The sequence below is a fragment of the Phytophthora sojae genome, assembly GCF_000149755.1.
Source record: "Phytophthora sojae unplaced genomic scaffold PHYSOscaffold_1, whole genome shotgun sequence".
NCBI lineage: Eukaryota > Oomycota > Peronosporomycetes > Peronosporales > Peronosporaceae > Phytophthora > Phytophthora sojae.
The window spans coordinates 10231155-10257059 of record NW_009258115.1 but is presented as its reverse complement, the minus strand read 5'-3'; the positions used below and the strand labels follow the sequence as shown (position 1 = coordinate 10257059).

Here is a 25905-nt window from a genome sequence, read left to right as displayed (position 1 = left end):
GCACGTCCCGCAATCGTCAGATGATGGCAGCCTTGAAGCTGCAGCAAGCGGAATCGTGCTAGCGGACACCCAGCCTAATTCTCGGTCACGGCGTGGACGAGGTCGCAGACAAGTAAGTGTTGGGGATGGTGAGCCCCAAGCAGCTCGTGGACGAACCAGGTCGCAGACGGCCAGGCAAGTCTCAATCTCGGAGGGCGCGACGCCTTCACCAACGTCGGCAAGAAGCAGACGCTGACTCGCCGCTCGAGTCGTCTTCGCACGTAGCGGAGCTGAGCGGAGTCCGCCCGACAAGTCTGGTGACGGGCATTTGGTATCTGTGCGATTGGGTCACGCAACCATGCCTGCCATGCTATGTTTTGGTAGTGGTGGATCCAAGCTTCGGAGGCTGTGTAGTGGATGCAGGCGTGGCAAGCTTGATTCCACCACGAGTGTTCGTCGTACACGCCAGAGGAAGATCACAGGTGACCAAGATGTCCAACGCTGCCAGACGTCGGCTATCTGTTATATCGCTGGTCAGGCTGCCAGTGCCTGACCCAGCTGGTATAAGGAATTAGTGTACGAGGCTACATGTTCTCTTGGGCTCGACTGTTGTGGATCGGAGCAGTTCCTGGGAACTGACCACTTCAGTCCGTCTCTCAGCTTGAAGCCACTTCAAGCTGACTGCCTCTCAGCTGGACACGCCAGCAAGAGATATGCATTTGAGAGAGAGTCGGCACCCGCCACTCGACCTCACTTCACAATTTGCTAAGCAACTACGCAATTGGTTGTTTGGTTAGATCAATACATTCGGCTACTATTCCGTGCGGGTTCAGCCCCCGTATCGCCGGTGTTCAACTTTGGTCTTTCACCCGGGATACACTACAAGTGCATAGTGGCAGCGATAGCTGGGCTTGCCCTACTACATAGTATAGTTCTTAATTCAGCGAATTTGGTAAAATATAAGCACATTGTAAGCCATAGCAGCGCATAGTTAGCTATAGCAGCGCGTAGTCAGCGATAGGAGCGCATAGTTAAGCGCTAGCAGCAGGTAGTAAGCGATATGAACGTATAGTTAGCGATAGCAGCACGTAGAAAACGATTGCAACGCGATAGCAGGGCATACATGTAGTAAATGATAGTAAATGATAGCAGCGTATAGTAAGCGATAGAAGCGCATAGAAGGCGATAGCACCGGCGTAATAAGCGATAGCAGTGCGAGTACATGTAGCGAGAGGTACAGTAGCTGAAGACGATTGATTAAAAGTTTCAGGTTAGCTTTTGTGTAATACTTTAGGGACGGATATATTATAGCTGCAGCGGTGCTGAGTGCTCATCTATAAAGGCATATAGCTACATTGGCTTAAACGTGTGGTATGTATCTGTAATTTATAGTATTTAGCGGTAAGATAATGGGTTCTGGGGGTAGTAGATGCCTAGACATGCATTGGAGTAGAGGTTTTATTGTAGTTCATACTGGCATTCCATTGACGCGTTTCCCCACACTCTAACAATACTGATGAGCCGTACAATACCTGTATATTAACGAATTAGCATTGCATGCTATATGAATTTTGAACCCGACGGCGATACTTTCGCTACTCAACTATAGGTAGTACGCAAAAGTGTTAATGTGCATTACGTAGTAGAATAATTTACTGATACGCACGTCTTAGCTCATTAAAAATGAGATTTGAAGCGGGATACGTCGAAATTAACGCAGCCCACAGCTTATTACATTGCTGAAACGATGAAGCACGATATATATACGTTTTTTTAAGAAAACTAGCTCGAAACGTGATGCTGAGAACATGAATACTATTCATGTATAAGTTATACATACAGTATCAGGTGTTCGGTGAGGAAGCAGATTACTGTAAGCACTCTGTTACCACTGTTGAGCAGCTTCAATCGCCTGACTTCGCGCGCGCTCATCCCAGCTTGCATCATATTTGTGAAGGCCGATCTTGACCAGCATCCTGCGACCCCATTTTATGAGCATTGTATCGCTGCAAGACGTGTGTTCGAGCAGCTGTTGAAACAGGATGTTTACTTTACTATATATTTGTATTCAACAAAAACGCTTCCTTGATTGCGCGACCAACCATTTTGATCGCGCTACCAGCTATGGATGACACCCCAACTCCGTATATGATAAACTATATAGGAAGTTTGATTTACTAAATTTTTGAAAATGAGGACATGTTCTGTTCTGCCACTGCCCTGTCCATTTCCTTGGTAACCCGTATTATCATAATCGTAATACTACAGACAACGACGGAAAAATCCGGCAACGCAAAACCCGGCATTCCATAGACATGTCCATACAAAACAAGCGATGATTTTGTCCAATCAAATTTATTTTATTCATAAAAATAAGCCAATCACCGCGATTTAATTTTTGAATGGCTCTGGTAAATCCCCGTGTGCCATTGCCTAATTTGGAGCTGGTCGACAGAGCCGCTCAAACTGTTTTTCGAGCCATGCAGGACACGCCGCCGCCCAAGCAGAAGCAGAAGAGCTACACCGTCCGCGAGAAGCGCGAAGCGGTCCGCCTCGTCGAAGATGTAGGAGTGGAGTAGGCAGCCCGCGAGCTCCAACTTGCTCGGGGCACTGTCCATGGCTGGTGGAAGCAAGCTGAAAAGCTTTTTAGCTTCACTGGCCACTCCACCTCTAAGTCCCTGATGGGCCAGGGCCGCAGGGAAGTATTTCCCGACATTCCTGCGGTCGTCACCTTCATGAAGGACGTGCGGCGCGAAGAGAAGGTAAGTTTGGTTTTTTAGAATCTCATAATTTGTAGCGTTTAACTGTTAAACTTTATGCTATAATGTACAGGCCCTCACTACACGTGGCATTATGTCCTTCATGTGGGCAATCGAGACCGAGTGGGTCGAGGACTACCTGCAAAGGAAGCGGAGCGGCATCTAGGCGCTTGAGCGCATGGTCGAGACTCGCAATTCAGTAAATAATTTTGTTTTTGCTAACACTCCATCAGTTTCCTAACAGATAATTTTATTTGCGTGTTTAGGCATGGTTTTACCTCCCAGAAGCCACAAACGGCAAAGAAAAGCACCGAGGAGCTAGAGCAAACGCGCGCCGAGTTCGCGCTGGACTTCTGAAAGACGCACGCCGCGTACGGGCCGGAGGGCATGTACAACGTGGACGAGACTGCCATCGATTTTGACATGCCTCCGGCTCGGATGTGGGCTGGTAGAGGTCGGCGGGACGCTGCGAGGATTGCGAACACGTCCAAGCACACCGGCCGCATGACGGCTGTGCTCACGATTCGAGCTGATGGTAAGTTTTCCTTTTTGTTGCTCTCTTAATTTTTATTTTTTAAGGCTAATTTGTATTTGTTATACAATTTTTAGGGGAAAAGCTGCCGTTTCGGTTTGTTCTGCGAGGCGGTCGAATCGACACAAGCGAGTTCGAAGAGTATCCGGAAGGACACTTCTACACCGTCCAAGAGAACGCTTGGATGGACGCTGTTACGTGGCGTTTTTTCGTAGAAAATTTGTTAAAATATGAAGTTGATGGACCCGCTGTCCTCCTTCTTGACAACTTTGAGTGTCATGTGTCGGAAGAGGGGCAGCGGGTCGTTGCCGAAGTTGCTAATGCTACTGTGGTCCCTCTACCCGCAAACAGCACGGCTGCTTGCCAGCCGCTGGATGTCGGTGTAATGGGGCCACTAAAGGCAAAGTTGCGCTCGAACTGGTCTGGCATCACGGGTGGCAGTGCTAAGGAAAAGCGGCTCCGTGCCGTTCGCGCTACGATTGCTGCTTGGGATGCCATCCCCGAAAGCACTGTAATTAGGAGCTTTAAGACAGCTATTCCTCATTATCCTGAGATTAGCATTTGAATATAATGCAGCTTTTTTGCAGAACATTCGGATTGTGTTTTGTTTTTTGAACAGTTACGCAACCTTTTAGCCAATCATGTTTATCTTTTTTATCTGTGCCGTATTTTGTTTTACACTCCTTAACTATGGAGGATGGCAGTCTGTCACGCCGGATTTTTCCGTCGTTGTACATGTATTATGCAGCTTAGGCCCTTGTTCAAGTGTTCTGGGCTGAAATTTTCTAGCGATATGATTGGATAAAACTTTGGCGTGAATCGTACGGTTTTTGCTCGTTCGTGTTCTAGGAGCTCCGATTCCAGAACACCTACACGAGGTGTTCCCTGGGGAGCACATTTGTGCCAGGAATCACGGGCAAGGACAAGGCAGGTTTGTCTCCTCCTACGCCAATCAGATCCTAGTCAGGAAGCCCGTAGGAAGCCCGACAAAGTGCTCGACAACCATGCTTTCTGTGCGTTGCCGTGGGCGATGGCAACGTCGAAATGCTTTATATGTGCATCTAGTGGCTACTCTACGAGGTGTTGTTGCATGCCCAAGTTTCCTCACGCTAGGGCCTGCCGTATAATTACAGTTAGCTCATGCACTAGCGAGAGGACTCGGTACATGTGCTTGGTGGCGACTCAAAAATGACGGGAGGTCAGCAGATAAAGTCCTCCGGAATTTACTTGGACAAGCCCAGCACACGTTTTGAAAATCACAAGCACAAATCGTGCCTTAGCCTAGCCCACACTGTAGCACAGAACACATTCCCCACCTGAACAAGGGCCTTAGCAGTAAGTATACCGCAGTTTTAGCACCGCAGAGCCATAGGGTTCCGCTCTCCCCTTTGCTCATTCGCCAAGTCGCCAATTCGCTTCATCAGACCCAGCTTCTCGTCTGCTGTGTCCACCACTGAAGCTATTGGCGTCGTCGTCTGCCGCTCAGGCTCGGCAGCTACTGCAGGATCCGTCTCGCACCAGGAGGAGCATTTGCCTCGCGTGCTCTTCTCTGACGTCAACGTCGCCGGTGCCAGACAACTCCGAGGCAACGAAGACGTGGATCCGGAGGAACGAGCGCTGATTCCCGCGTCGATTAAACGCTTCGCTGAAAAGGTCATGCTTTATGCGAAGACGGCAGTGGGCATCATCCGAGCTGGTGGTCGTGATCAGTTCTTCGACCGCGTCTTCATGAATCTGTACAAAGAGAGCTCCACGACGCCTGCGCAGTTTGCGAGTGAGGTGCGGGCCATGTCAGATGGGCCTCTAAAAGCCCGCTGGGAGAGGTTCGTCGAGTACTACACGCCTTGGTACAAGAAAGCTCTGGAAGAAGGGCGCATTACATCGCTACGGCATCAGAAAGAGAAGAGCGAGAACGCTTAATACACAAGAGTAGCGATGGTGAAGCCTCATAAACCGGAGAAATGAGGGTTAGAATCTACACTTTTTCCTTACTGTCTTCTCTGTTGGCCGAGCTAAAATTTTGTTACAAACAACCTGCACGAGAGAATCGTGTGCACCTACCCGTTGCCATTGTTCAACGCGGTCCAATACTATCCAGAACTCGTCTTCCAAAACCGACTCGGACCGGCAGCATAGTGAATGAAATGTACAGTTGCTGCTGCAAGGATAGTTTCCGCTGCTCGTATATGAAACACTCGGGAATGTGTAGAAACTTTCCGTAGAAACCTTAGTTTGCTGACGATATACCCGCACTGTGCCGGGCTCGCGCGAAAGATAGAAACAGTTGAAACTGTTCCATGTGATGCATTAGCCGTGATCCCTTGGAGAGAGAAGAAGAGAAGGAGGGGTTATGGGGCTGTCCAGTTGCCAACTTGGCGCGAAGAGGTCAGAACTCCCCTCCTAGAAGCTCAATGGTCAACAAGTTCAAGCGGTTTTTCAAGTCGCTGGGTGGGAAGAACTCGAACGCTCCGTCGGGGTCCTCAAAGGCATCAGCGTCCGCCTTGCCCTCGGACACTGGGGGTCAATTCGTTAGCGGTCCCTATGGTTCATCTTCGTCGGTGGCCTTCCACGCGTCCACGTCCAGGAATCTCAGCACCGCAGAGCTCGAGGCGCGTTTGGAGACGTCCGGGTCGCTCACGGGGGCAGGGACGCCCGCCCATACACTGGCAATGATAGAAGACTACGTGAAGGGGGGCGTCGTGGATTGGGCCGCGCTGTTGTCCAGGGTCCCCAAGCTCGTGGCGGAGTGCACCACGTGCTCTAGTCCAGCCACGAAGCGCAACGCGAATAAAGTCCCAGGGGATTTTGCAGACCTCCTTGCTCTGCTGCAGCAAATGGCCGGGCGCGAGAACCAAGAACAAGTCCGACAGTTCTACGCTGGCAAGGAAGCATTCCTCAGCAGTACTGGTACGTACTCTGCAGTCTTTTGTGAGGTATCCACAGCTGACTCATTCTCCACTGTCTTGTTGCTGTAGCTTCACCAAGCTGGAATCAACGCCGTAAGCTGTTTCGCCAATGTCGCCGTGGGCTGCTGCTCTGCTGGAAGTTTGTGGTTGCTCGGCTGAACGACGAGAAGGCGACGCTGCCAACGGAGACCCGCAACATGTACTTCCAGCTCATCGGGATCATCATGGAGCGGGTGGAGTTCCACTTGCCAGGAGGTGGCTTCGAGGCAGACGCACCCGTGAACAGCAGGAACAAGACTCCAAAGTCAACCGGCAACACAGGCGGAGCTGGAATGGGGTGGCTCGCAAACTCCCCCACCGCGACACTCAACGGCATGGACTACAGCGACGAGAACCGCGGTCACGACGACTATGAAAACTCGGAAAACGCCGGCGCCTACACCAACAAAACCCACGGCAGCAGCGACGACAACGCGGACGGGGAGCGCGACTTGTATCTGTATCGCTGTCTGCTGATCGCAACCTTCAAGTACGCGGTCGAGAACCTGGAGGCTGCGCGACTCAAGCAGCGCCCGTACATTTCCCTGGTCGAAACCAGGTTCTACGCGCGTGTGTTCGCTGTCTGCTACTTCCGCGTGCCGGTGCTTCAAAGCGCGATGCTGGAGCAGATTTTCAACGCGTACCGCGACAAAGAGTGGATCAATCTGAGCGCCCACGACTCGCGCGTGGAGGACCTGGCGGAAGAGAACGTGGATGCAGAGCTCTCGCCCAAATACTCTGGACGTCGTCCCTCGACATCTCGACCCTGGAATGGCAACACCTTTGTCGGTTCTCTTGTGAGGTGGACGGAGTACGGCGGATACATCTTGGGCGAGGAGGGGAACGGGAACGGAACCAGCACAGCCAAGGTCACGAGTCGCTACAACAGCCACAACAAGCACTATGCAGGAGCGTCAGCACTGCGCAGCGATGAAGAGGAGTTCGTAAGACAAAACCCGACGCTCTTCAAATGGACGCGCTTCTCGCCGTACCTGGGGCCGTACCCGGACTCCGATATATTTCGCATGGCCGACGCGACGCGCAACTGCTGGCTGCAGAGATTGAGTCACGACGGCGAGTTCTTCTCCAAGTTCATGGGATTCGTGTGTCTCCACGCGGCCAACACGGCGCTAGGCAGCGACGTTGCGTGGACTTGTCTTCCGGGCTACACGCTGCTGATTCGAGTGTCGCTCCTACTGCTGAAGGAGGCATGCTGGGCCAAGTGGCTCTACGTGAGAGACACATCGGGTCCGCTGCCTTCGTCGTCGATGGAGATTGAGCCGGGAAGTCAGGAGGAAGAGCGCTTACCCTTTGAACTCGACTCGATCCGCGCCATTCGTACGGTGCTGGATAACGTGGTGCAGCTTCTGCGCAACAATCAGTTGCTGGAGAGCTGTGTGCTAGCCATGTACGAATGCACCAACGTGCTCCACGCCCGCAGCGTCGAAGTGTGCTTGACGCGCTTCGAAGAGTGGTTCAGCGCCACCGCCATGCTGACCGAGATCGGAGGCGCAGACAAGCGTCGAGGCAGCGGGATGATGGTCTATCGTCTGCCGCCTGGATTCCGCGGCCAAACATTCGCCACTGGAATGCGCTTCATGCTCTCGAGTGAGAACTGTGAGATCCTCGCCAGCACGCTGCTCTTCCTGTACCACCGCATGGACTACTTCGAAGGCGAGCTTAGACAGAGTATCCTCAAGGCGCTCGTGCAGCGACACATGCTCTTCTTCCTGCACTGGAACGCCGACGTCCGCACCAAATACCACCACCTGCTGGTGTACCGCGTCGTAAGAGCCAACCGGTTCGTCCTGGACTCGCCCATGGATCACCTGCTCATCGGGCGCTGCGCTATCTCGTCCCTTGAACTGAGTAGGGCCCATGACGACAACAGCGACGAAGACGACGATGGCTACGGACATTCTTACCATGGCAGAGATCACCGCTTCCAGGACACTGCGTGTAACCCAACCATGACGGCCGCCGACCTCAACGTTCTCCGCACGGAGCAGGCTCTGTGGAGAGCCTTTGACGCCTGTCTAGCGGTCGTCGTCTCGCAAGAGCGCCGCTACGCTCGCGAGGGCAACCGCAAGTTCCAGACAGAGCAACTCGCAGCTCGCAACCGCGCGCTGGCCTTCCGCACCTTGAACCGCAACACGACCGAAGACTCGAACGCAGCAGCCACCACGAGTGTGAACGAGGGACTCCCTGGCGGCAAACCGTGTCACGAGGTGGAGTTGCTGGATACCGAACTGCGTCGAGAGCCGCCCTACTACTTGCGTTACCTTCCGGGGGACGAGCTGGCCATGCTGGACGATCTGCGCCGACTCGCCAGCTCGGTTAAGTACCCGCACCACCTCCAGGTGTACGCTGCACATTCACTTCGCTGCTACTCGGACCTCCTCAAGCAATACTATCGCGAGCTCGACAGCACCGGCAGCGTAGAACCCCCACCTCTCGGGTTCTTCTGAGGTCCATCTTGATCAACGTTGTGCATTTCTCCATGTTTGTTCGCAAGTATCTGTGCGTATTGATCAACGACTTCACGAATTTTAGGCTAATGAATAAATTTCATGAATAGCGAGGGGTGTTCGCATGCTGGAGAACGATCCTCTTCGACTTTGTGGCTTCCTTCTCGTAGTGATCGCGAAAATTGGGGTAAAAGCTGCTACGGAGGCCATTTAGTTTGCTGCTCTCTCATGGTGTTGCGTCACGTTTGCTAAGATCCGAAGCTTGCAGGAGACGCCAACGCTTTGAGTAGTCAACCTCGTCCTGCGAGTGTCTGCTGGATTCGCGTAAGCCTTCAATTTCCAGCGACTGTGCGTATGGCAGACGTCCAGCCGGCTGCAAGGTTTGTAGGGACGCCACAGGAGATACATCGACGGAGGAGCCGCCGCTTGCAGTCGACGAGAAGGAGAATTCCAATGCGGAGGGACCGAAACGAGGCGAAGATCTACCATGCGATTGAATCTGCTGCTGGTACCGAAGCTCCAGGCTCGACATTTGGCTCTTGAGTTCTCCGAATTTGGATTTCCAGTCACCGACTTCTTCTTGGCTTTGCTTCAGGCTTTCACGCAGTGTTGCAGCTTCTTCTTCAGCGTTCTGAGCACGCAGGGCAATTTCTTCAGTCATCCGCTCACACCGTCTCTGCAATGCAGCGGACTGGGCAACTTCAGCCTTCTTGGTTTCCAGTTTCCGTTCATGAGCTACACGGTTTGCCTCCTTCTGTACGGCCTCGATTTTCTCTTGAAGGTGCACTTCACACCGCCGAAGCTCCGCCGCGTGCTTCTCCTCCATAGCGTGAAGCTCTGCCTTGAGCCGTACCGTCTCCAATGAAAGCTTCTGTTCACGATCTTCACATGCTGTGAGCCTTTTGGTTAGATCCGCATTTTTCTTCTCTTCGCCTTGAACGCGAGCTTCAAGCTTAGATTTATCATTCTGGAGATCGTAGTACGACGTGCACATCGACACTGTAACTGCACCCTTGGACAGCGCAGCCCCCGAGGACGCAGCGGCAATAGAGGTGGTATTCATGTTGTGCTGTTGATTCATTCGCCAGTGAGTCCACTTGCCCCACATACCGCAGGCAGGCACAAAATGCTCGGCGTCGTTCTTGGAGCAGAAGAAGCACTTGCCCGGCTTAAACGAAGGCAGAACCGACACCATTTTCCGGTCTGAGGGGTCATCCGTGCTAACCAGGCTGCTTTCTCGTTTTGGTAGAGTATCTTCTGTGGCCGTAGGCTTAACAGAAACAGGATCTGGCTTGCTCGATAGAGGTGATTCCGACTTCTTCTTCTCTGCTGGTCGTGGCTCGTTCAATTGCTCATCCTTCTGCTTCTTTTCAGCAGCAGAAGCAACGGCTGAGGTTTTCTTGAGAGTTCTCACTTTCTGTGTCGGGGCCACTGCTACTTCCGCCGACTGTGATCCCATTGACTCAATCGCTGTCGCTGTTGGGACCCGCGCTGATAAAATCTCAGGATCAAAGCCAGCAGTGTACTCAGATACGATTCGCACGAGCAGGGGGTATTCCCTCTCCATACCCGCCTGCAGCTGAGGGTACAGGAAGCACGATCGGGTCAGGAACGACACGAGCTCTCTCCATGCGCACACGAACCAGCTAAACACGCCCATGGCAATCACCACAGAGGCCAACAAAAGGCCGTATCCCACACTGTGAGCCGAGAAAATAATCCACGACGCCGGCATCGCCAGCGACATCACCCACAGCACGAAAGCACCGACAACCGGAACGACCAGCAGCCACCGAAGCCGTCGTGTCATCACCAGCAGAAACACAGTCACACCAGCGCAGTGGCTGAACCAAGCCCACCCAGTCGCTTCATCCACAAACTTGAGCGTGTCAGGGAGGGACGTCCAGCCACCCAACGTGAAAGCTCCCCAGAGTATCACAGCGACGACGAAAGACGCCGTGCTGTTGGTATTCGCCGCCATCAAGCCGCGCAGTGACAAAGTGTGCAGCAGCAGCCAGCCGTCGTCCTCCCCGCCCTGCAGCAGCGCTTCACCGCCCGCAGACGTGCAGGCCACAGCGAGCGTGATACTTTCCCGCCTCAGCCGTCGACGCAGCGCGAACCGCTCTCTTGAATTGTACTCCGAGTAGTACGCGATGGTGTTGAAGACCCAGACCATGGGCACGAGGAAGAAGATGCCCAGCACGCCCTCCGCCCTCCTAGGCGGCGGTCGAACCACGAAAGTGAGCGCCGCATACACCGCCGCAGTGGTCCAGCTGCCGTAGAACGACGATACGTAGCCCAGCGGCGTCACTTTAGGAATCGTGTAGAACGACAGCCCGAAAGTCACGAACATCGCGTCCTACCGCACAATAAACATAAATTAAAAAAATCTAGGCATCTCTAGAAAATTAAAAAAAACTCGTACCCATTGGCAGAGACTTGGGCGCTGCAGAGCGTACAGCAGCAGCGTGGGGATGCCGCTGGCCACGGACACGAGGAGCATCGTCTGCTCCCTGGCTCGCACCAGGTCCCACCGCACCAGCAGGAACATGGCAACTTGAAGCATCTAATAAAAATTTAAAAAAATCTGTTAGTGGCTAGTTTATACATTATAAAATTATATAAAGTATGGCAAGATGCACCCACCGCTATCAGCACCCGCGTCGGCACCGTCACCAGTAGGTTCTCCACCGGGTAGTCGAGCCCGTCGGCCAGTGCGAATAAAATCTGAGAGGCGGCGGCCGGCAGCAGCGAGCGCAGCCACAGCGCCTTCTTGCGCGGGTGCAGCCCCGCCTGGTACGCGCGCTCGAGCGCCGCGTCCTCGAACTGCAGCGAGAACTGGTTCAGCCGCACCGTCGAGTGCAGCCGCTCGCCGCCCTCCTGCTGGGCCTGCGCCATCTTGCTGAGGCTTTGGCTTGGCTTTGCGGACGACAAAATATGAGCGGCTTCAAGCAAATCGCCGTTTCAGCCAATCAGAGAAGAGAAAATATTTGACAGACGGAAGATCGCCATACAAGTGGAGAAGCTGTATAATATAAGCTCCCCAAAGGGCTCTCGCTCTTCACCAAGCTTCTGTCCCCTGAACGATTGTTACGAAGTATCGTATAAAATGGATGATCCAAACTATTTTGCGTTTTGATCGAGGCCCCCAAGACCTTGGCAGCTCTTACCTGGCAGCTAAAGATAACGGGGATGACGTTGTGGCTCGAAAGGTCCAAAAAGGACCGACAAAAAGTGCAACGCCTGGTGATGCAGGCGTTGACCACAAATAGTGTGGCTAGCTAGGACTGCCGTCCCGCCGTCGACACTTGTCGGCATTCCTCAATTTCGACGGCCAAGATAAGTGTCGGCTACTGTGTTTGATCACCAGTGACTCACGGACTTGTCATGGGGAGGTTTTCCGACGTTATCCAGCGCCTCTGGCGAGGCTGGACTGCTCTCCAGGTCGAGTTCCAAGGCCGCTGCTCGATCGAGAGGCTGAGTAAGCACAAGAACTACATGGAAGGTGTGACTGTAGGGCGAGTGACTGTTTTACTGCTGCTGTCACCACTTCCCTGCCTCATCCTGGCCATTATGGTCGAGTCCGTCCCGTTGGCGCCGCCTGGAGATGGAGTGCGGGCAAACTGGGTCTTCCTCATCCGCTTCGGCTTCGTGACGGGTTTTATGGTCGGCTCGTTGCTTTACCAAATGGGCAAGAACGTCCCCGCTCTCGTTGTCAAGTGGCGTCACACGCTTAAATTGCCTTCCTGACGGCTGTGGCTGCTGTTGCCGCCTTGTATGGCGTGGCGTCGGCGACCACCTTCCCGGTTCCATTCAGCATGCTGCTTGCGTCGCCCCCTTCCGTCCTTGTGTAGGCGATCTGCTTCGTGATTATCTGGGGGGAGAAATTCAAGTCAAGCCCAACGATTCAAAAGGAAATGGAGCAGCAGACGACGGTGCTAAACTGCCAGTTATCGCTCACTTTGGTCTACCCGATGTACATCTACGGGTTCACATCGTTCACGGGCGTCTACCAGACCATTTTCGTGATTGTTCTGCCGATTATCAAGCTGATAGCCAAGAACTGGATCAGTCGCGCGCTTACAGGCCACAACGACTTGAAGCCCGAGGCCGTCATTTTCAACGTGGAAGTGTTCAACGCTCTGTACATCTCGAACGCTCTCCAAGTTGCGTCCACCCAAGCGTCGACAATTACCATCATGGCGGTGGATTTTCTACACTTTGGGCTCTCAATGTACGACGTCTTGGAAATCCTTCACGACGTGAAGGCTTTGATGGCGAAGATTCCCGAGGACCACCCGCACGCGAAAGACAATTTTGTCCAGTTGGCGATACACTTGCTGGAGATCGAGACGCGACACATGAGCAGGACAATGAGCCACTTTGCGGACGCTTCGCACCCGAACTGGCGAGCTCAAGTGGAAGACTGGGTAAACTCCAAAGCCCCCACTGAAGAGCGTAAAGTGGAGCCCATTGCTGAAATACCGGGAGATGAATCCAATGATGCGATACAGGACCATTCGAGGCGACCATTTCGTGGAGTACGCGTGTTTCCTGTTGGCTCAAAGGAAATTAAGGGCTGGGTGCAAGCGAAGCGCCATTCGCTTAGAGATACGCTGAAGCCGAAACGCCTTCAGATATCCAGTGGATCGCTCAGCCTTGACACAATTTTCTCGCAGGAAGAATGCGCACTTTTCATTCGCGAAACCGCCCGCGTCCTGTTCATAACGGAGTAAGTGCTGCTGGTGGAGTACGTCGAGGTGGTTCTACCCATGGTTTACTGTGAGTATCTTCGGGCATACTGTAATCCTAAAACGTTCTTATCTAACGAAACTGTGTGTGTTCCTATGACAGGTGCACACCACTACATTGTGTACAACCTCCACAACCGCGCGTATTACCCTATGTTGGAGAGTCTTGCACCGTCGGAGTTTATTTCGACTCTCTCGCATGTTCTCATTTACAGCTCATTGGAGTTCGTCTCGCTGCTAGTTTCGATCGTCGTTCTGAAGCGCACGTTGGGCTTTTCGTCCTTGCGCCAGCTATCGTTCGTGTTGGAGAACCAGGCAGGCATCATACAGGGGAAGCTGCTCATTCATCTTATTTACATTATGCAGATTTCGTTGGTGCACATCGGTAAGTGTGTTTGTGGTTTGCCTGACATGTTAACCGTGTGAAAATCTAACTGCAACATTTGCCGAATGTTTGCTGGTCCAGGCGCAGATTTCAGCTTCAAGTTTGCGTGGCTGCATGCATCTCGCCCGACCGAATGAATATTTGAGGATAGAGCTTGTTAGCTTATTTTATATAAAAGTACGCTATTAAATACGGGTTGGATGCTGGTGTGAACTGATAATATGCCCGATTTTTTTTTCTTTCTTCCAATATCGTCATGGTATTGGTGTGTGGCACCCGGGTTTCTTTAAAAGTTCGTTGAAAGTGAATAAATCTGCAGCGAAAGTGCTCAGAGAAAATGGCCTCGACTCGTCGAGCCGGTCTCGCCTTTTCAGTAATCGACGAAACGTAGTCACTGCGATAGTATTGCACGAATTCGAGAGCAGCTTCATCGATGTGTTATCACAGTTTTTCAAGAACTATTTCACCGCGCGCACGCATCGAATGAGGAAATTTCTTTTGAAGAATTCTTTTAAGACTCCATTTTCTACTTGCCGCAGGAACTTACCTCCCAGTTCATTATGTACAGTACTAAAGTCTCTCCGGGGCGCATGAACAGACTATAGGGTATTTTGCTTCAAAAAGTTGGGGGCAAATCTCGGACTTGCAGTCTCAGTTGAATTCACTGGGAAGAGATGCGGTCAGTGATTCCTAGAATAGTATGGATAGGGATGGGGGGGGGCAATAAGACAAATAAAATAAAAGTACTACTATGGCGTATAATCGGTCAAACGCAGAAATACATAATGGCATATTCGTAATTACCAACATACATTATGCATAAGTGAAATAAAACACAAAAATACACAAACTGATTGGCTACAAAATTATTCTACCAACGGCCTTCCCTCAATTATGGCAAGGAGATTACCAGATTCCAAAACGCATTATTATGAGGGGAATTATGGCAATTATTGAAACCACCATGTATTATTAGGAATCACTGGATGCGGCCAGACATACAGTACAGTAAAGATCGACACAGAGACTTATATCAACGGTGCTAAGTACATGTATGTTTAAGAGTTAGATGCGAGAACAGGCTGGCAGTGTCTGTTAAGTTATTTATTGCCATAAAATTCGGAGAAATTGCGATCGGCAATCCCAGCACAGTGAACGGAGAGGGGTAAGCTCTCAAGGTACTAGTACAGTATGAGGATTGGTTGGAGCGATGGGAGTTGCGCACTATCTTTGGCTGTAAAAGAGATGAATTTTGAATTTGGTCGCCCAACCATGATTCTTTGTTTGAGCTCCAGCCGTTTTCGCGCCTGGTGTTTGCAATGCAGTACAGTATTTCAACTTGGACGGTACGTTGCTGCAGATATTTGCAAATATCTCATGGAAGAGATCCGGCGAACGTGCAAGCCAAATAGCGTCTGCCACTGTAAAACATGGTGAAGGCATCGCGGCATCGTTTGGCCACACAAACACAGCATTGGTCGTCGACAGAGTGTCAGCGGCAAGAGCTCAAAATTGTTGGCATCGTTCGGTTGCAATGGCTCACGATCTTGAGATTGTCCAAAGCTTAGTTTCTTTTGGGGCTGTACTTTCATGTAGAAAACACTTGCTTCAACTTGGAGGTTGCAGAGCCAGCTGACATGATTAGCTAGATAAGTTGGCGAGGAAAGCATAGTTTCCCAATGTCGCAGTTAGTAAAGATAGAACACCCGCGGGAGATCGGTGGGCGCTCAACGAGGACGCCCACTTTCGAATTCGTCTCCTCGCAGCCAACCCGCCACGCCACGCCCCCGGTGTGCAGCAAAAATGGGAAAGATCATTTCCCCAACGCGACATCGCTGGAAATGCCCGATCGACCACGTCTTTTCATATTTTTTTAACTGATCAGCACGGCATCCGAAGAGTACATGTAGAGTCACTGTGATACTATCACACGATTTGGGATCAGCTCCATCGATGTGTTATCGATATGCGTTCAGCACGGCTGACAGCCGGGCTGTAGCTGTAGAGATGTTTTCAAGCTCTCACTTTGCATTTCTCCTGCCAGCACTCAAGCGTCGAGCAAGAAGGAATCACCCCGAAGCCATGCGAGTTTACAGCGTCTTCCTCCTCGCTGCTTTCGCCTTCCTTGCCGGAAGCAGAGCTCTACCAGCAGCCGCGGTTGGTGATGCCGCAGAGGCTTCAACCTTCACGTTTACTGAACGTCCGCACGGTCGCTCGCTTACAAGTGAGAAGAACGGCGGCGACTACAAGCGAACCCTGAGGAAGCACGAGAAGAGCACGGTGACCGAGGGAGATGATAACTCGGAAGAGAGGTCAATGTGGGATACGCTCGTGAAGAAAGCACAGTTGCAGTATTGGTTCCAGAAGGGGAAGAAGCCGGCATGGGTCCGCGCAAAATTGGGAATTCCGTCGTCAGGAGCCAATCTGGAGAGTCACAAGTACACAAACTCCTGCAGGCCTACGCCAAGGACTACAATGGTTACAAGCACTTCCGATTCATTGGCAACTAAAACCATCACTTTGGACGCGACTAGGGCGACAGTAAATTGCATGAATCGCCGGTAACGAGTGGAAAATATATGTACAAACACTACGGAATAACTCTTTTGGCCTCGCTGCGGTGCACGAGCCCGTGCTGAAAATCGTGCGCTCGACCACGTTCGATTCACTGATCATGCCATCGAATTACAGTACTTCCAGCCGTTTTTAGCGAGCGTGAGTGTATTATTCACGCATCGGATGGCAACATGGTACAGACAACGACGGATAAATACGGCAACGCAAAACCCGGCACACTTTTTACAATAAGTAATTCAGATAGCGAATCAACTTCGATATTTACACTTGACATTTGTATGCCATATGGTTTTAAGTGCTTCTAAATTTGTGTGTACTTTATGCTCTGTTACGTGTATTTTATGCCATTGCCTTGTACAATCTCTATCGTTCCTGACAGAGAATTCTGGCACATTTACTATGGAGGATGCCATTCAGTGGTGCCGGATTTATCCGTCGTTGTCTGTACAGATACTACAGTCAAAAGATACTGCATGCTTACATGTGGAGCAACAGGTACGAGGAAGCCCTCCTCCATTCCGATCAGCCCGCTGTGGGCAGCCAACATGTTCCACTTGTAACGTTAAAAATTAGAAACCCAGTAAGTTGGACAACCTACTGTCGGTCAAAAGGGGGGCTTTTTCGTTCTCAGCTTGTGCAGCGGCGACTCACGAACTCGAGATAGTCTTGAGGTTGCTCGCTAGCCCCGCCTTGCGATTGATCTCGTCTTTCCTATGATCAATGAAGCATACGACGGGTAGGATCACCGCTGCGATACGTCGAGCCTTTGATGTGTTATCGATCGGCGAGAATTGCCAGTTGAATTTCGCCAGCCAGCACTCAAGCGTCGAACGACACAAGAAATCGATCACCTGAAGCATGCGATTCTACAACGTCCTCCTACTTACTGCGGTCGTCCTTCTCGCTGGATCCAACGCTCTCACCGCGTCCGCGAATGCCAAAGACGCGCGGGTGTTGTCCTCGACACTCACGGCAACTCGCTCCACTAATGACCCTACCTCCGGAATAGGCACAGTGAGAAGAGTGCAACAAACACGGGCGACAACGACGAGGAAGAAAGGTCGACGTGGGATACGCTCGTGAAGAAAGCACAACTGTAGTATAATATTGGTTCCAGAAGGGGAAGAAACCGGCATGGGTTCGTGCGCAGCTCGGGATTCCGACGTCAGGAGCTGACGTGGAGACTCACAAGGACTACAAACTGCTGCAGGACTGCGTGAGGGACTACAATGGCTACAAACACTTCCGCTTCAGTGACAATTAAGACTAGCAGAGGGAAACCAATTCCACACCACTAGAATTAAATGGACCGAGTGTTGATTTTTCAAAAGCTAAAAAGGCTGACCCGGACTATTTTGACTCTCTCTACAGGGTCGTAGGAGTAACGAACCAGCCAAAGCCCTCGCCGTCACCAACGAGCTCTTTCAATGCAGCGTCCGCGTTCAGAAGGGAGACGCCCCGGTTCGCACTCTCAGAGTCGACCCTCGCTGGTCTCACGTTCCCTTGAATTCGACGCAGGTGGTCGTCGAGATAGACATCAAGCTAGCGGCCTGAATCAGCCTCGTCGCCCGAACACTACTCCAGTACGCCAACTTTTCTTTAGTAAAGTACACTTTGAATCACTTGATGCTCATGTTTTGGTATCTGTTATTCCTTTTTGCAGAAGCCCCGTATCCAGCGACTACTGCCAGCTCCAGGCCAAAGCACAGCACAAGATGGACACAGCTTGCGGCAACCAGTAGCAACAACTCTGGTCCACCTGCCTGACTCGCCACCGCGAATGCTTTCAGTCCGTTCAAGAGATCCGTTGAATGGATCGAAAGAGGCAAAATATACCCGCGACACGGAGACGATGCCTACTGTGGCTAGCAACTCCTGTAGCACGCTGACAACCGAGGATAAAGTTCGTGATGGAGCAGAAGAATCCGTCTCAAATTTCAAGGCAGTGCACCATAACAACAGCGACGATGCAAGCCCGTCCCAAGTACAGGTTACTGAAGGTACTCGCTGCAGCAACAACGAAAACGGTCTCGAGGAGCAGTGTTTCATTACGAGCGAGTCCGAGAGAAGAAGTTGCTCGACCGAACCTGACCAAGGTGGCGAGTGGCAACAAGAGCAAAACTCTGATGTAATAATCGGGCCCCTTCTGACCGATATTAACAGCGAAAGCGTTGTTGATAGCGCTGAACCAAACCAAGGCGATCGTGAAGATTCGAGTGATGAAGATCTTGAATACAAACAAGCGCTCGCAACTAGGAAGCAGTTGCTGAGTGACGAGGCGAATCGCCAGCGTATTCGTGAGGAGCTGGAAACGTACGTATGCTCACTAAGCTCGCGTACGGACGAAAACGGAGAGCACCTAGTCGAGTTTCCCCGAAACTACCAGCAAGTTGTGTCGCTCATGACGCAGAAGGATGTGAGCGAGGAAGACAGCAAGTCTCCAGAAGGAAAGCACACACGGCAAAGTTGGTCGCGCGTTCTGATCGAGTCCGGTCTGTCCAAGCAGCAAGCGTTTGTAAGTATCCAGGTCGTATACCTGTGTTCATTCCTCTACCTTACCGCAGATTGTTTTTTTGTTGTTGTTATTGACAGGGAATCTTGGAGGATGTAGACGACGACCCTGAAGGCAGCAGCTTGGCAGCCAAGATCGCGTTTAAGATGGCTCGTATCCGACAGCTAGACACCATTCTCGAAGAGAAGCTGGGGAAGAACTTGTACGCGAGTATAGTGCCAAGGAAGCAAAAGAGAGCGCAGTCACCACCCCAGAGAGATGCAGCCAAAGCGATTCCTAGTAGTAGATCAAGCACGAGCAAGTCTTCCAGCCGAACGTTCGTGACACAGTCTCAGTCAAATTCGGTTGTCGCCGCAAATGGAGGTGACACCAGCCGTAGTGATACAACCACCAAACCGCCAACAGCGAACCAAGATGAAGTTGTATCCGGAGGCAAGAAGAGCAACAACTTCATTGAGCGGAACAAAATGGTGGTAGCCAACGGGATGAAAGCCAACATGACGAAAGACGAGGAAGAGAGGCTCGAGAAACTGCTCCGAGAAGAAGCCACTTTGCCTGGTGGTAGCGCTGTCAGCGAAGATCCTGCAACGAGCGACGACATCAACGCTAAGGGCAGCACTATACCTGAAGAATGCAACGAATTCACGATGACAGAGGCTGAGAAGCAAGCCATTGAAGAGCTTATCGCAGCTAAAAGCGGCGCGTACCCGTTGTTCACGATTGACGAGCTACAGGATGGCCCAACCGACGAGGCTTTGCCTCCATCAGATACTCGGCCTGTAAAGGACAACATCATCCAGGAAACGAAGCGGGAGCGCCTGCAGAGACAGCGCCTCAGTCGCGTCGAGCAGGAGCTGCGATTCCTGCAAGAATCCCCGTCGGTGGTTATCGTGGGAGATGATCACGACGGTGATGAGAACGACGACTGCCGCAGTGAAAAATCTTTTGTCACTGTAGCTTCATCGACGTGCTCTACCCGCTCGGGGGTGATTTCACGCCACGACTTCAAGTGCTTCCTCGCCCAGCAAAAGGAAAGCTTCCGTTCTACGCCGACTGCAAGCGCCGAAGAGATCCGACGACTCCTACTGTCCATCGACCACGGATCTGCTGTTTCTTCGAACCCCATGACTGCAACGACAGGCTAGAACGGTGCCACCAAAGACCAGAGTTAAAAAGCAATGCGTACATCTTTCTCAGAAAATATACTTGAGCGGAGCTGATGTTGTATGTATACTCGTCAAACGGATGTAGTACCCAAATACTACTTTGAAGTTAAACCTACTGCTTAGGATTCGTAGATTTTACAGTACAATTTGCTATAGCTTTATTGTGGAATCGACAATTTTTACGATACAAATTTGCTATACCTTTATTATAGTCTTAACTAAGGCCTAACGTGTGCTTATTACTTCTCCTGGCGACAAGGGATGCTGTGCACTAACATATTATACATAAGTTTTTTTTTCAGTGTTCGTCAACAACTGCTTACATATTTCCGGGCAAGTTGAAGTTGCCTTTCTGCATACGATCTGCAACATTTACTTTTTGATCCCCAGCCTCTAATACTTGGAAGTAGGAGGTGTGCGTTGGTACGATTCATGTTTAAGCATAGGAGACTAGGATATGATAGTTAGTTTGGTCTAACTCATTCTAATTCACTTTCGGATTTCCTTCCTAACCAACACTCGACCACCAAGCCTCGCCCGCATAATCTGAAGTGGTTATGAGCCCAAGCTACGCAGACACCGTGAAGTTCGTGGAAGACAACAACTTCCACTGGGAGTTCAACATGCGGATGAAGCTGTCGCGCAAGGGACTGCTGGCCCACATTGTCAAGCCAGAGTTCGACCAGCTGAGTGACCGCTCCACGGTACAATGGAAGACCGACGATCTGAAGGCCCTTGGTGTGATCGCTGGGGACGTGAGTCTCACATACCAAGTCTACATCCGTGGAGCAACAACCGCTGCTGAATCGTGGCGCCTGCTTGAGGAGCAGTTCAACCGGAACACTCTCAAGAATCGGCTCGTCGTGACCAAGAAGATGCACAACTTCAAGATGGAGCCCGGGGCGCGGTTCGCGGCACATGTGGACCGGTTCAAGGAGCTGGTGCTGCAGATGGAGACGATTGGTGAAGCTCTGGACGAGACTCGCCAACTCGTGCTGCTGCTGGGCAGTTTGACGGACGAGTACCGGATGATCAGCACCGTACTCGAGAACACGCCGAACATGACGTTGGAGTACGCGATCCAAGATCTGTCTGGTGTTGAAGTCTCGGAGGATTCGACATCGGCTTGGGAGAAGGCATTCGCAACGAAGAAGTAGTTCCGCAAGCGCGGGTTCTCCGGGAAGTGCTTCTACTGCAAGAAGCTCGGGCACAAGGAACAAGAGTGCCGCAAGAAGAAGGCCGATGAGGGACGTGGACAAGTCGCGCAGGAGGCGTCGGACTTCGCGTTCACGGCTACGGGTGCAATGGCGAAGTCGGAGTGGCTTGTGGACTCCGGTGCGAGCTCGCACATGACCAGCGTCCGGGACAAGTTCATGTCCATGAAGGAGCTGAAGACGCCAGTCCGCATTACGATCGCGGATGGCACAAAGATCGACGCAGTTGCAAAGGGCACCGTCGAATTGAAGTTGATGGACGGGACGTCCGTCACATTGTCGGATGTTCTGTACATCCCGGAAGTTGATGGGAGCCTCATCTCGGTGTCGAAGCTGGCCGAGAATGACGTCGACGCGCAATTCAGCAAGGACAAGTGTGTCTTTCGCTTTGGCGGCGTGACGGTGATGGAGGCCAAGAGCTGTGGAAACGTCTACAAGATGAAGACAGTGGGGGACGAGGTGTGTCGTGCGGCGACGACATCTCGTAAGGAGCCATGGGCCGTCGTGCACGCCCGTCTCGGCCACACCCCGTACAAGCGCTACGAACAGCTGTTAAGCATGGCCGATGGGTACCGCGCATCGCGGGCGACGTGTCGATGGATAACGTGTGCGCCGGATGTTGCATGGGGAAGATGCGCACTGACGACTTCCCACGTCACCCTGACAACTTGGTCAAGAGTGCAGGTGTACTCGACTTGGTGCACACGGACGTCATGGGTCCGATGCAGACCAAGACACCTGGAGGCTGCACATACGCAGTGACCTTCATCGACTACTATTCGAGACACGTGACGGTGTACTTCATGAAGGCGAAATCGGAGGTGCTGTCGAAGTTCAAGATCTTCAAGGCAGCAATGGAGAACGCAACGGGCAAGACGATCAAGCGCCTGCGTTCGGACAATGGCGGCGAGTACACAGGCAAGGAGTTCAAAGCCTACCTCGGCCGCAACGGCATCAAACATGAGAAGACGGTGCCGTACACGCCTCAGCAGAATGGATTGGCTGAGCGCATGAACAGAAGTTTGGTGGAGATGGCGCGCTGCATGCTCTACCATGAAGGAATCGACAATAAGTGGTGGGCAGAATCTGTCGACACGGCGGCCTGGATCATGAACCGGGTCCCGAATTCGGTGACCGTCAAGACACCCCCCGAGATCGTGCACCGAGCCAAGTCTCAACTCAAGAACATGAAGGTGTTTGGTGCACTCGGCTACGCCCACATCGCCGATGAAAAACGTCGGAAGCTGGATGCGAAGGCGTTCAAGTATCGATTCCTGGGCTACGAAGATGGTGTGAAGGGATACCGTGTTCTCAACGTGGCGACGGGGAAGGTGCAAATCGTGCGCACTGTGAAGTTCTTGGAGACGACTGAACCCGACCACCTGATGACACGCCTGGAGATCGACGACGATGAAGAACCGATTGCCACGGGCCCAAGCTCGGAACGAGTACCTGCATTGGTGCCTGTTCGCGACGTTTCGACTGAAGTTGAGGTTGGCGGCCCGACTATGTCACCGAATGACGTGACGACAGGTGGAGCAATCGTTCCGTACACTACCCATCCGATGATTACTCGGTCGCGTGCTCGTCACATTGAAGAGACCAACGATCCGGAGGAGCCCGGAGCTCGCAAGAAGCAAGTCGTTGCGCCATCCGAGGTCAGGACAAAGCGTCAGAAGGTGGACCAAGGTCGCGCCAAGTCGGACGAGAACCAGCTCACTATCCACGGAGGAATGCTGATGACTGCAACGGAGGAGGTGCCAAGGTCGTATCAAGAGGCGATTAAGAGTGAGGATCGTGCTTAATGGAAGGAAGCGATTGCAAGTGAGCTCAAGTCGGTGATGACGAACAAGACATGGAAGTTGGTGCCCAAGCCCAAACACCAGCGCGCGATTGGCTGCCGCTGGGTGTTCACGTTGAAGCGCGATGAGACAGGGAGAGTCGTTCGGTACAAGGCTCGTCTCGTTGCCAAGGGGTACTCGCAGCAACATGGAATCGACTACGAGGAGACCTACTCGCCGGTGGTGTACCTGAACTCCGTCCGTGCGAAACTCGCGAAGTGCTGCGCCGACGGAATGGAGATTGATCAATGTGACATCGACACCGCGTTTTTGTATGGAAAACTCGAAGAGGAGATCTACATGGTGTTGCCTGAAGGACTTCGAGAACTACTAGATTTGGCTGAAGCTCAAGGTGAAGATGACGTCGTCTGCCTGCTACTGCAGAGTTTGTTTGGACTCAAGCAAGCGTCTCGCGTATGGAACGGGACGATCGACGCGCATCTCAAGAGCATGGGATTTCAAGCTGCCGATGCCGACCCGTGTGTCTACACGAGAGGTGCTGGTGACGACGAGTGCATTGTGTGTCTCTACGTCGACGACATGCTGATTGCATCCCGCCTGCGGACTATCATTGACTCGGTGAAGGCAGGCATCGCGGACAAGTTCGCATCAAGGACCTCGGACGCGCTCGATTCATCCTTGGCATCGAGATCGACTACGACATGGAGGCCAAGACGATGGGTATCTACCAGCGGGCGTACACCGCGTCGATCATCAATAAGTTCGGCCAGGAGAATGCGAAGCCGTGCCTGACTCCACATGACCCAAGTGTGCAGTTGACCAAGGCGGACGAACCCCAAACCGAGGAGGATAAGGCCAAGATGAAGTCGAAGCCGTATCGCTCTCTCGTGGGAAGTCTGATGTACCTGGCGTGCGGAACTCGACCGGACATTTCAGCTGCAGTGGCCAAGCTGAGTCGTTTTCTGGAGAACCCTGGTGAGAAGCACTGGGATGCTGGTATTCGTGTGGTACGGTACCTGTTGAAGACCAAGAATCTCGGAATCGGTCTACGATGGATTGCTTGGCACGGAGCTCGTCGCGTATTCGGACGCCGACTGGGCTGGTAACCGCGACGACAGACGCTCTGTCAGCGGAATGATGCTGATGATGTGTGGTGCTCCCGTGGTTTGGCGATCGCCTTTTCAGAAGACGGTCGCGCTGAGCTCGACTGAGGCGGAGTACATGGCACTCAGCGAATGTGTGAAGGAGGTGGTGTGGATGCGACTACTACTCAAGGATTTGGGTGCGGAGCAAGATGGACCTACGGTGATCTACGAGGACAACCAAGGTGCCATGGCGTTGGCGAAGAATGTCGGCTACCAGGCTCGCACCAAGCACATCGACATCCGCTATCACTTCATCCGCGAGAAGATCACGAGTGGTGTTGTGGAGCTCGACTACGTTGAGTCCAAGAACCAACTCGCTCATTTCCTGACAAAGGGACCCTCAACGAAGACTCTTCGCTATCTGCTCGAGCGCAGTAACATCACTGATATGCTCGGGTAGACTGCGAGTTGAGTGGGAGTGTTGCGATTGTACACTTCGCATCTAGCTATGTGTCTCCGTATCGAGGCACGAAGTTGTTGCAGACGGTAGACAATTGTGGTACACGTGGTGGAATACTGGGATCTGATTTGCTGAGCCCCAAGATTTGACACTTCTGATTGGCTGAGAGAAAGGCAAGTTGAAGTTGCCTTTCTGCATACGATCTGCAACATTTACTTTTTGATCCCCAGCCTCTAATACTTGGAAGTAGGAGGTGTGCGTTGGTACGATTCATGTTTAAGCATAGGAGACTAGGATATGATAGTTAGTTTGGTCTAACTCATTCTAATTCACTTTCGGATTTCCTTCCTAACCAACACTCGACCACCAAGCCTCGCCCGCATAATCTCAAGTGTGCGCATCCTCGGAATATCGTCCTCGTCACGTCCACCATCGTCCAGACCTCTAAACCACCTGTGTGCCGCCACAACGATCGACTCCTAGCGCACACGAAGCCCCACCAGGCAGAAAATATTGCTGCTGCCGTGGCTAAAGCCCTAGCTGCTCCCGTAAAAATTGCTATCCCAGCCTAAGCGTAGCCCTGGTTTGTTTTTTAATTTAGGCGTACTAGGCGTATGCGTTACAATGGGGAAATTGTGTTTCGGTAAAATAATTCTGAATCGGGTCCGTTTATTTTCAAATCGAACCTTCATTTCGTGTTTTTAAAAGGCTAGGGTACCCTGAATAATTCCGTACTCTGTTGCCATCCGTACACTATAGACCAATTGCATATCTTACAGTGCATATCTTCTCAATGTACAAAAATATATAGGTATGTACAATGCTAAAGCATTTATTGTTTAGGCATATGGTTCCTTTGCAAACAATCTCGCTTTTATAAATATTGGTATATTCAAAGACTATAACCAGAGGTCAAATTTTGAATATGTGTGGGCAGATCGAACTTTTGTTCTCAAGCCCCTCGCGACTGTCGATAGTCCCGGAACAGCACCTCTCCCCTCGCTCTCCACATCGTCGATTCTCAAAGCCCTTTTTGGGTGTTCCTTGCCAGCAGCAAACAATGACCGACCAGCCGTGTCTGTAGCGGAGCGTACTACCGCCGAAGTGTCCGCAAGTAAGACGACTGCCAACCATAGCAACATAAAATAGAAGCGCATATTCTTCGGCTGGGATGCTTCAGGCTAAATTGCGAACTGAATGTCGTGCAGATGAAGGAAGCGAGCGTTGTCCACCCACTTCCTGCCAAGATGATGAGGGAGAGAATCGAACA

At 51.9% G+C, this 25905-nt stretch overlaps 7 protein-coding genes across 7 annotated transcripts; 5 read left to right on the top strand and 2 right to left on the bottom strand.

Annotated features, from left to right (window-relative positions):
* Nucleotides 1-3454: 3454 nt before the first annotated feature.
* PHYSODRAFT_467106 (hypothetical protein) lies at nucleotides 3455-3835 on the top strand (the record flags this gene model as incomplete). Its single annotated transcript, XM_009518658.1, has 1 exon — nucleotides 3455-3835. One exon carries the CDS (start codon nucleotides 3455-3457, stop codon nucleotides 3833-3835), a length of 381 nt encoding a protein of 126 aa, XP_009516953.1.
* Nucleotides 3836-5681: 1846 nt separating this feature from the next.
* Nucleotides 5682-8683, top strand: PHYSODRAFT_469522 (hypothetical protein; the record flags this gene model as incomplete). The annotated part of the gene is made up of 3 exons (XM_009518657.1): nucleotides 5682-5710; nucleotides 5804-6139; nucleotides 6256-8683. 3 exons carry the CDS (start codon nucleotides 5682-5684, stop codon nucleotides 8681-8683), a joined length of 2793 nt encoding a protein of 930 aa, XP_009516952.1.
* A 226-nt stretch (nucleotides 8684-8909) lies between these two features.
* On the bottom strand, nucleotides 8910-11581 carry PHYSODRAFT_467153 (hypothetical protein; the record flags this gene model as incomplete). Its single annotated transcript, XM_009518656.1, has 4 exons — nucleotides 8910-9978; nucleotides 10132-11042; nucleotides 11109-11249; nucleotides 11330-11581. The coding sequence occupies 4 exons, from the start codon at nucleotides 11579-11581 to the stop codon at nucleotides 8910-8912; spliced, it is 2373 nt and encodes a 790-aa protein (XP_009516951.1).
* A 600-nt stretch (nucleotides 11582-12181) lies between these two features.
* PHYSODRAFT_323167 (hypothetical protein) lies at nucleotides 12182-13956 on the top strand (the record flags this gene model as incomplete). The annotated part of the gene is made up of 4 exons (XM_009518655.1): nucleotides 12182-12397; nucleotides 12538-13141; nucleotides 13538-13819; nucleotides 13901-13956. 4 exons carry the CDS (start codon nucleotides 12182-12184, stop codon nucleotides 13954-13956), a joined length of 1158 nt encoding a protein of 385 aa, XP_009516950.1.
* Nucleotides 13957-15901: 1945 nt separating this feature from the next.
* On the top strand, nucleotides 15902-16384 carry PHYSODRAFT_284499 (hypothetical protein; the record flags this gene model as incomplete). The annotated part of the gene is made up of 1 exon (XM_009518654.1): nucleotides 15902-16384. One exon carries the CDS (start codon nucleotides 15902-15904, stop codon nucleotides 16382-16384), a length of 483 nt encoding a protein of 160 aa, XP_009516949.1.
* A 2221-nt stretch (nucleotides 16385-18605) lies between these two features.
* Nucleotides 18606-20026, top strand: PHYSODRAFT_442563 (hypothetical protein; the record flags this gene model as incomplete). Its single annotated transcript, XM_009518653.1, has 2 exons — nucleotides 18606-18911; nucleotides 18989-20026. Coding segments are annotated over 2 exons (1344 nt in total), but the record flags the coding sequence as incomplete, so codon positions are not given.
* A 5508-nt stretch (nucleotides 20027-25534) lies between these two features.
* On the bottom strand, nucleotides 25535-25792 carry PHYSODRAFT_265123 (hypothetical protein; the record flags this gene model as incomplete). The annotated part of the gene is made up of 1 exon (XM_009518652.1): nucleotides 25535-25792. The coding sequence occupies one exon, from the start codon at nucleotides 25790-25792 to the stop codon at nucleotides 25535-25537; it is 258 nt and encodes an 85-aa protein (XP_009516947.1).
* Between the last annotated feature and the right edge of the window lie 113 nt (nucleotides 25793-25905).